Raw genomic sequence first — 9,876 nt, 5'->3', positions numbered from 1 at the left:
CAACTGTGGTGTACCCATAACTGCTATATTGGGCTGCAAAAGGGTTAACATTTTTAAATTTATTGCCTTCCAATCGGGAGTCTTATTAACTGCACTGAGATTCTGATCCATTCTTTCGGACAAAATTTTCCAACTTTTTCAAACTGGATGTGCAGTCTGTAAATCATACAGGAGGATCGATGTTGGATTGAGGTCTAGGTCTGACTGGACCATTCCAGGACATTTACCAGTTYCTCCCTAAACCACAGCAGTGTTGCTATAGCAGCGTGTTTTAGGGTCACTGCCTTTTCTGAGGTGCTTCTCAGATCAACTCGTTTTGATTCTGTCTCTTTAAATCCAAACGAGGTGTTTCACACCTGCCCCCTTCCAGCTTTCAGAGTGGTCCTTTGCAGTTTGATAGAGGGGTTTACAACACTAAAGTGGCACAGAAACTATTTATTTACAAATTATTTTTTTCACTTCAGTAGAAAAAAAGAACTTAATATTATAGTTTCTTAATTTCTTTATCATCAGTGATTTTTTTTTTCAAATTAATTAAAAGATGTCAACAAAGGAAGACTTGTCCATCCAGCCTTACATGTTGGAGCCAGGGTCTGACCCACAGCCAGAGGAGAATGAAGACAGCCAAATTGTAGTTGATAAGTCCAGACCTTATTTGGCAGTTCTGTTGCAAATACTGTGACGTAATAGTTCAGAAAACATCATAGAACATAGAAAAACTGAACGGGCTGAAAAATATGGCCCAAACAGAAAACAAAAGATATCTATGCAGCACCGGGTGAAACTAAATTAAACTTTTCTGCACTCCTAGAGACTCCAAGTACACAACAAAATGTATTTAACGGATAAAAATGTGGTTTTGTATGATATGTCTCTTTAGTCACAGTCTCAAATCTCTGGAAGACTTTAACAGGTTGCTTTCAACTTTTATTTTAACACCCCCCAGCATGATGCTGCCACTGCCATCCTTTACTGCAGGGATGATCTAGATTTGCAGCAGATGTGGAGTCATCTTTGATGACCAGTCAAGTCAGCCTGATCTGAACTTCTTCCACACRTTGTGTTTAGGAAATAAACTCCTTTCCGTCTTGGCATTTCTTCTAYAAGCAATGTTTTTCCCTGCCACTCTTCCATGAAGCCCAGCTCTGTGCAGCTTRTAGTGGTCTGACAAACAGATCCCCCCATCTCTGCAGAAGAGCCGCACAGCTCCATCAGGGTTATCTTTAGCCTCTTGGTTGCTACTCTGATTATTKCTCTCCTAGCCTCCTCTGTGAGTCTTGGCAGGTTTTCTGTAGTGGCATTTTTCATGACTTGTATACCCGCAGACACGTTGTTGGCACATTGCATCACAACTGTTTTTCAGTGGCCGTATTACAGCACGGCTGGTGTAAAACCACAGGCGATTGGTCAACGACAGAGATCGGAAGCGAAGTGTGGCCAGCTAATGATTGTCCGTGAGAGATGTCTTGACGGCCTGACCACAGCATTACCCAAGAAGAAGCAATGGTTTGAAACTAAAACTATTGTATTGCTTGTTTGCTCTTCTTACAGGCYTTGTAACATTTAGAATGAGATGATAATCAACGAGAGAATCATGCTTTTCATCCATAGTGACATTCACATCATCTAYGAGGCTTTAAACAGTTAAAAGAAAGGCTATTTTTAGTCAAAAAGTGTTTTGCAGAAGGAGATAAGCTTCAGGGTTTATGTGTGGGAATAACACATTGCAAATGTAATTGTGACTCTCCCGTCGTCAGCTGTTGTCAACACAATCAAACGGCAGCGCRAACGGAGGTGAGGTGAGCTAACGCAGCCCGCAGCAATCAAGATGGTGGTGACTCCGAGATAAACAGATTCCRTCAAGGAAGAAACGACTGTCTGGGCTTCAGATTAAATATTCAGCACGGTGTCCGCTCTGACTCACAATTCCATATTCAATCCGAGCAGCTGAGTGCCACGCAGCGGAGAGACGCAGAGAGGAGAGGAAGGAGCAGGTATGACAGTTCAAAAGCAAATGACAGACAAGGGAGACGGAGTTGTTTGATGTTGTAGGCATAATGGGGGCGGGACGTAGGCCTAGAGGCAAGAATGGGGTTAGAGAAGCGAATGGGATGGACACATTAGGGAAGAGACAGAAGCAGGGAGAGATCTTAAAAAAAAAGAAGAGCCRAGCACGGAGAKGCGACATGACAGGAGAAAATGGTTGTTTATAGAGAGTGGTGTGGAGAACAGACGCAACATCACTGACATGACAGATGAGGAACAGAGGCAGGAGAGAAGACACGGGTTTGAATGAAAGGTATGACAGAGGARAGGCAGATGACATTGAGATGGTAAACTTCAAACAACAGACATGCAGATGAGGGACAGTATCTATGGGCAAAACGGGGATTTGAGTGACGAATCTGATGGGATTGAAGCAGAAACTGCAGGAAAAGCGGTGCTCGGTGTCATGATATGACAGTACAAATGGTGTAATCTGCAGACGATGAAAGAAACAGCGGAAAAGGATGAAAATAGCTGTCTGAGCTGGACCTAAATAGCATAACTGAATACATCTGCACACAGAAACGCAATGTCCATTTTTTTGGTTATTTGGACATTTTCAGTATCTTCACTTTTTATTTTTGCTGGTACTCAGTTTTTGCTGTACAAAATAAAGAAAATTACATGTTCAGAATTAGCTTTTAACTACTAATCTTCTTGTTTCGCTTCAAAAAATGAAGTTTTGAATCTAAAAAAATGGATTGCAAAGCTGATTACAGTCGTACAATTTATCCCTCATCTCCAACACAACCATCAGATCTGCAGCCTTTTGAAAATAAATCTGTAAAACATTCAGCTCATCCATCTTCTATTTGCCACAGTGACAGCTAAACTATTATGCTGATCAATCAACGTGAGCCATCACTTTTTGCCTAATAAGTTACTTCACTGTCACTGCAACCATGCAGTGAGTGATGGGGCAATCAGGAGGTAAATCTTAAGAGGAACGAACTGCTGGTTTGACAAGCAAATGAACTGAGGCAAGAGCAATTGGGATATTGATAAATAACTGCTGAAAAGTCAACTAGCGGACTGTCGGAYTGATTTGTTTAGCTGCCAGAGTGGGATTTATACTTCATTATTTTATTCCTCCCTCAATTTTATTCTCAGTTCTGTAAGGGCAAATAAGAAAATCCAGGAATTTTTTTTTTCAAAGCTGAATCATAGGCACCTAAATTCAGGCACGAGATGAGTCAGCTAAAGACAGTGATAAAGGTCTGYGTAGTTAGATAAAGTTTCAAGTGATCATTAACATAATTATTCCTTAAAGTTGGGAGTGTCCAGTTATGGCTTTAAATGGGACTTACTTAATATTARTTTAYGAAGCAACAACTAAAGTGCAAATTTAAAGCATAATCCTGCTCTGTTTATTATGTGCTAATGTGAAGCACTTAAAGCAACATTTTCTAYATGTTAGTTTATTTAATCACAGACAATTACTGTTAAAAGCATTAACRTCCTGACCATACAAATGTGTTTTCATAGTAACATCACAACATCTTACCATAAATGACATTTATATATTATAAAGACTTTAGTGAATACATAAAGTTTTTATTTTTAGCGACGAGAAATCAATTTCCATGTAAGCAGCAAGCGGGTTCATATATCTGATTTCACTCCTGTAAAAAGAACACTTGAACAGTGTCCATTTCAAGAAACTTTTTTTTTTATATACTTGAAGAAATGAGCACTTCTTGTATGAACAGCTTCTGATAAAGAAAGTAGCCCTAGAGGTTAGACATAAAATGAATAAAATAGGCATTTATTTATTTTATTTTTTCCAAAAATAACCAGCTTATATCAGAGCTTTGTAAACACGTAAGGCAATAAAAATGTAAAGGTTAGTACAAAGGAGTGTGAAGTCCTGTAGACATTTTCTAAACTTGATGTTTACAAAGTCAGAGCATTCTTACCTTGACCAGCTCCTTCTGTGGCCAGATTTGAATTGGCTCGACTTGCTGAGGCGTCTGGGTCTGAATGCCATAGGTGTTCAAAAACACCTGCAGTCTACAAACACACAAAGAAACATAGCTGCAGTCTATTGTGCCTTATGTATCAGATTAATCAGATATTACTCATGAACTACTGAACAAAGTTTGTACACAACGGTTGATTCAGGTTGCAGCAGTTGCATGTTGGACTTCCTGTAAATTTTAAAATAAAGGCCCATCAGTTTAAGTTGCATTTAATGATATTTGAACTTTTGTTTTGAATAGTTTTAATTACCTAAACACAGAAATACTAGTAAAAAGGCAGCATTGTGTTTATCAGTGTGTAATAAGGGGACATATCATGCAAAATCCAGATTTTTAGGCATAAAATGCAGAGGAGTGAAAAAATGTATTAAGCTCTCCTGGTGTAGCATATATGTCTATATTCTTTTTGGATCATATTTTACAATCCGTTAATGTTTCTCTATTTTCTATGATATTTTCTGAACTATTATAACTAATTATTTGCAATGGAACAGGTCTGGACTTACCAACTACAATTTCATTGTCTTCATTCTCGTCTGGCTCTGGGTCCGACTCTGACTCCAGCATGTAAGACTGGATGGGCAAGTCTTCTGTTGTTGACATCTTTTAATTAGTTTGCAAAAAATTGTTTCTGCATCGCTATATAGTAGTAAACCATTCTAGCAAACTAGAATGGACCGCTCTGGAAGATGGAGGGGGCGGAGTGTGAAGCGCCTCATTTGGGTTTAAAGAGACAGCCTCAAAACGAGTTGATCTGAGACACACCTCAGAAAAAGGGGTGAAAGAGGGGATTGCGGAGTTAAGGAGAAATTCAGACCAAAGTATTGCAGTTCCACTTTATAGACCCCCAACTGAGGCAATTAAATGCATAAAAGGATTTAAAAGCATGATATGTCTCCTTAAAATGTTTGCCCAGACTTTCAATGATTTTTTTAATGTACTATTTTGTACATGTATAAAATATTTTGACAGCCTCTGTGCTCAACAGGTGTGGAATCACTGTAACAGAAGTTTTCCAGCTCTAACAGACTGTCTGTGTTTAATCTGTCTCTGGTTTTATAATGCTGTTAATCAATAAAAACAATAGACCTGTTCAAACTGTACAAGTTACAAAGCTTGTTTATAGAAGTCAGTGAGTCCGGAAGCAGAACAGAYTGCTGTGAGATGATGGTGATGATGATAATGCAGGAGTCCTAATAAGAACCTTATCATTAGTGTTAATTGAAACTGGAGGTTGACAAGCTTGACAGACATTTAACCCTCTTTAACACACACACACGCACACACGCACACACAATGAAAAGAGTGACAGATAATGGTGGAGGTCAGGCTGAGCTCAGTGCAATTACAGAGCTGAGGAGAGAGAAGCAGAAAAATAACCTGCCTTTGTGGCCTGTGAAAATGCACACAGAGCATAAAGACAGACAGACACAGACACAGACACTGATTACCTCTGGCTCTCAGCTATCAGGGACACATGAATCACAACATCATTCTCTATGGGACCCTGTGAACAACAAAGAGAGACAGACAGAGGAAAGATTAATGTGAGAGCCATCGTTCTGCTCCATGTTGCACCAGTTGCAGCATCAAGTTGGTTTAATTCGGCCAACACTTAAAACACACACACACCAGAACAAATTAAAACTGTTGAATCCAAACAGATGGATTACAAATGTTCATATTGCTGTACATCTATAGCTTTTTCTCACTCTCATTTGCTTTTATCAGCTACAATATGAATTAGGCAATCATTCCCATAAACCTGAGGCTGCGGGTTCGAGCCCAGGTTGCGTCAGAAAGACAATCCAGCATAGGAGMGAGAAAGAAGATACAGAGATGATGYAGAGAAGGGTGGATAMGTTTTAAAYTCAGCTCACTCTCTTATATAACAATGGGTTTTTGTTATTGCTGCCCCCACCCTTTCCCTCCGTTCACACTTGCTCCAAGTGAAAGTGAAACTCTGAATAACCAATAAAAGTTGACGAGAGACGTGGAGGCACTTAGCGGGTGCACTGGAGAAAAAAAAAATTAGCAAGGACGAGAGAGACAAAGTCAAAGAGAGAGCAAAGATGGTTTCTCCAGCAACCACAACATGAGATGAATTGAAATAACATTAAAAAGACGTGTAGAGTAAGTTCAGAATTTTAATTCTGTCACTGAGCTTTACAATCCATATTCCGCAGTTGATTTTTGCTTGAATTTAAAGTTCTGTGCAACCCATACAGGCTGGTACTAGGTTTGATTAGCTGGATTGATTTTTCTTCAAAATAGTGTGTTACAAAATAGTAAATTACAGGTACCTGCTATAATCACTTCATGTCCAAGGTGGAGAGTGGGTGTGTGCTTACTAGRCTGTGAGAGTTGGCTACTTTCCATTACAGGACCAAAAGCCAAACAGCACAAGCTTTAATACTTTTCAGCAATTTAACAAGGACCAGTATCTGTCTTTTTCATGCCTATAATCAATTAGATTTGTTTGGTTATAAATACCAAGCAGCCTGTGTGGTAGTTGATTAGGCTACCTGCATCTGATTTTTATTAGGTCTGCTTGTTTGCAATCCCATGATAAATTGCTCTGCTCAAGGTAGACTGCTTCAGGTATAATTGAAACTAACAGGTTGCTTTTGTTTTAACAAAGCTGCGTGTTGTTAATATAGCAAACACAGTGYTTTTTATAGATTAAGGTTGACAAGAAAAAAAAACTAAATGTTTGGTCTACTGTTCAGTTTTACCTATAGGAAACTGTATTGGTACACGATAGACAAAAACACTGTAGAATTGAAATGGTACAGTGTCAAAGTAATGATGTACAGATGTACAGAGTCAGAAACTGTACATAACCAATCACTTATGTCATCTGGAGTATGATCGCTGGGTGAACAATAACACACACACACACACAAAAAACACAAATATACACAAAAACTCACAATAGTTTCAAATTTGTCAGTTGAAATATCCTGATGCATCTCAGTAATCCAGGTAGAAAAAAAATAAGTAGGTCCTCTGGATGGGTTCTTCTTTAGTGAAACGTTTCGTCTCTCCTCCAGGAGACTTCTTCAGTCTGATCACTTTCAGGTGAACTCAGCCTTATAAACACTGCCTCCACCTGGACAAACAGGTTGGTCACATGCAAAAGAGGGTCATCGCCTAACAATAGGCTTGATTAGTTCTATTGTTCATAGAGGGTCATGTGCCCCATCATCTGATTCGTGGCGTGTTATGTGTAGTGAATGCAGGCGGGGCTCAACGTCCCCTTGTTTTTCTCCCTCTTTCCCTTTGTGTTGGGTATCATTGGGGCCCCGATTCACACCTTTTGCTCACGGGGGCTGAGTCACACTTGCAAAAACAGCATTGTAGGCAGTGCTTATAAGGCTGAGTTCACCTGAAACTCATCAGACTGAATAAGTCTCTTGGAGGAGAGGCGAAACTTTTCAATAAAGAACCCACCCAGAGGACCTACTTATTTTTTCTTTTTGATCAGTTGGAATATATTTTCTAAAACACACACACACACTGCAGCTGACGCATCTGAGCTCTCAATAAGAAAATCCAACCAGTAAGTGGTTGGACTATACCAGGGGGTCAAACTCAGTTACAAATTGTTTTATGTAGCATTTACCATATTTAACCTAACATAAACAAAATAAGAAAAAACAATTTTTTAGAAAGACTTGTCTTTAACATTAATTTCTTACAACTTACTCTCAATCAACAAYGTTTTAATTGATTATAGTTTAACATATTTTTATTACAATCCTGCAAATCAGGCATAAAAGGAAAACCCTCACTAAAAATATCAAACAATTTGATTTTAAAATAGGTAAAACACATAATTAAAGTCAATAATCTTTTGCTCTTTTCACACCAAAATCAAAAATAGCTGAAAAATCCTAATTTTATTTTCTCAGCTTGAAAGTTGTCCAGCTGTCATGAGAAGATGGCACTGAAGTGACAAAAAGAAAAACCATAAAACTGTTTCACAGCTAAAGTATTACCTTTGGAGCCAAACAAAATGTGCCCGCTTTGGACTTGAGTTCGACACGTGGAGTATACTATGTTTGCCATTTGTCACCAATTCTGTTCAGAACCTTYACAGACAGAGTTTTTAAGCTCAACCATGAGGGGTCTCCAGTTTGGGCCGACTGGACCTCCAGCTGGAACTGTAGTGGCTTTGCTGTTAACTGTGAAGCAGTCAGGATAAAGAAAAGTCAATGTCTGAGGCCATGGTCGTCAGGTGAATGAAAGGACAAAATGCCTACTCTAGCTTTAGAAAGAGCAACTGTTCACAATAAGAACTCAAGTTACTCAGGGTCATGTTCATAAATGGAGGCAGAAGAAAGTGGGAGATAGACAGGTGGACTRGGATTGTATCTGCAGTGATGCAGATTCTGTAGCAATGTTATGGTGAAGAGAGAACTGAGCCAAAAGGGAAAGCTCTCTATTTATAAAACCCAACCCTCTCCCATGGTCATGATCTATGGGAAAAGATCATAAGAATGAAACTATGAATACAAGCTGAAATACAGCTGAGATGAGGATCCTCTGAAGAGGGTCTGGACCCAACCTTAAGGATGAGGTAAGGAGTGGTTATTTAGGAGCGTATAATTACTGATCCTCCAGTGGAGGAGGTTTGAACATCTGGTAAGAATGCTCACTTGATATCTTCTTAGGGACGTGTTTTAGATGTGCCACGCTGGGAGAAGACCTCATGGCAGAACCAGGATTTGCAGGAGAGATTTTATTTTACACCTGACCTGGGAATACGATGGAATCCCTCTGGATGAGCTTCAGATGGAAGCATTASAGAGATGCATCAGGACATTAGATAGGGAGCTTTAGAGATCTTTGCTTAAGCAGCTGCCCTGGTGACCCAGTCTCCGATAAGTGGGAGTGTACGGATGGATGAGTAAAAGTGTTGAAATAAAACAAACCTTGACTATCAGATCTGTTAAAAAAAAAAATCAACAATTTCTGTGTCCTTTCACATTTATAAAATATTTTGACTGGTGCTTCTTTTGTATGTGAAAGTCTTCATTTTTTGTCTTATCCCTCAGATTTTGGGTTACAGATATTTGAATGACTTTCTTGCTCTCTGACAGGTRTACTGTTAGGTTTTCTCTGTGTCCTTCAGTGTCTTTTATCTTTTTGCTCTATTTTTTTTGTTTGCAGCAGCAGTCCCATTTCAAGTAAATTGTAGGCAGAGCCGATCATCACTGCACTGAGTATTCTGAGCAAGACAGAAGTGTGTGGAGCAGCAGCCTCATCTTGCTTTCAGAGGGAATGTTCACCCACACAGACACAAACATACYGATACAAATGCACATATACAAAATCATGGCAACTTCTAGAGTCAGTAGCAAAGGAACAGAACAGAAGAATAACACTGGCAAGCATGCACCACAGTTTGACTAAAAGAAAAAAAAAAGAAAAACATCCATCATTTAATTCAGTTGATAGGAGATAAATTTACCTAGAACATTTAATAGACCTGGTAAGTTAAAACAAAGGCAACCAGACTTCTTTTTGATGTTTGAAAACGTTTTACTGCTCATCCAAAGAGAAAATGACAGAGTTCAGCATTTTTAAATTGAAGTGAGTTGAGAAAAATGTGGAAAGCATGTACTCCAAAGATAACATYTTTGTGAAGTTAAAACCAAATAACAGACAGACAAAACCCCTCAAACTGAGGCAGAGTGGTAATGTGTGAGCAGTTCAGTGCAGTGAGAACCTTTTGCAGTGCACCTTGAAACTACTCTTGAGATACGGACGGTTGGAAACTGGCGTGTCTCGTAAGCCCACCCACACAGACCAATATTTGCGTTTTGACTCCCACCACCCACTGGAA

At 39.2% G+C, this 9,876-nt stretch overlaps 1 protein-coding gene across 1 annotated transcript in view; it reads right to left on the bottom strand.

The window, feature by feature from the left end:
- phkb (phosphorylase kinase, beta) overlaps positions 1-9,876 on the bottom strand; it is a gene marked incomplete at its 5' end in the record, with an annotated part of 79,801 nt that overhangs the window by 27,345 nt on the left and 42,580 nt on the right. Inside the window, 2 exon segments of the mRNA XM_014018007.1 lie at positions 3,963-4,056; positions 5,477-5,532. Of these exon segments, the coding sequence (XP_013873461.1) occupies positions 3,963-4,056; positions 5,477-5,532 (150 nt within the window).

This window comes from Austrofundulus limnaeus, unplaced genomic scaffold (genome assembly GCF_001266775.1).
Source record: "Austrofundulus limnaeus strain Quisiro unplaced genomic scaffold, Austrofundulus_limnaeus-1.0 Scaffold180, whole genome shotgun sequence".
In the NCBI taxonomy this organism is placed as follows: Eukaryota; Metazoa; Chordata; class Actinopteri; order Cyprinodontiformes; family Rivulidae; genus Austrofundulus; species Austrofundulus limnaeus.
The sequence above is the reverse complement of the archived record's forward strand: the minus strand, read 5'-3'. Positions and strand labels throughout refer to the sequence as shown.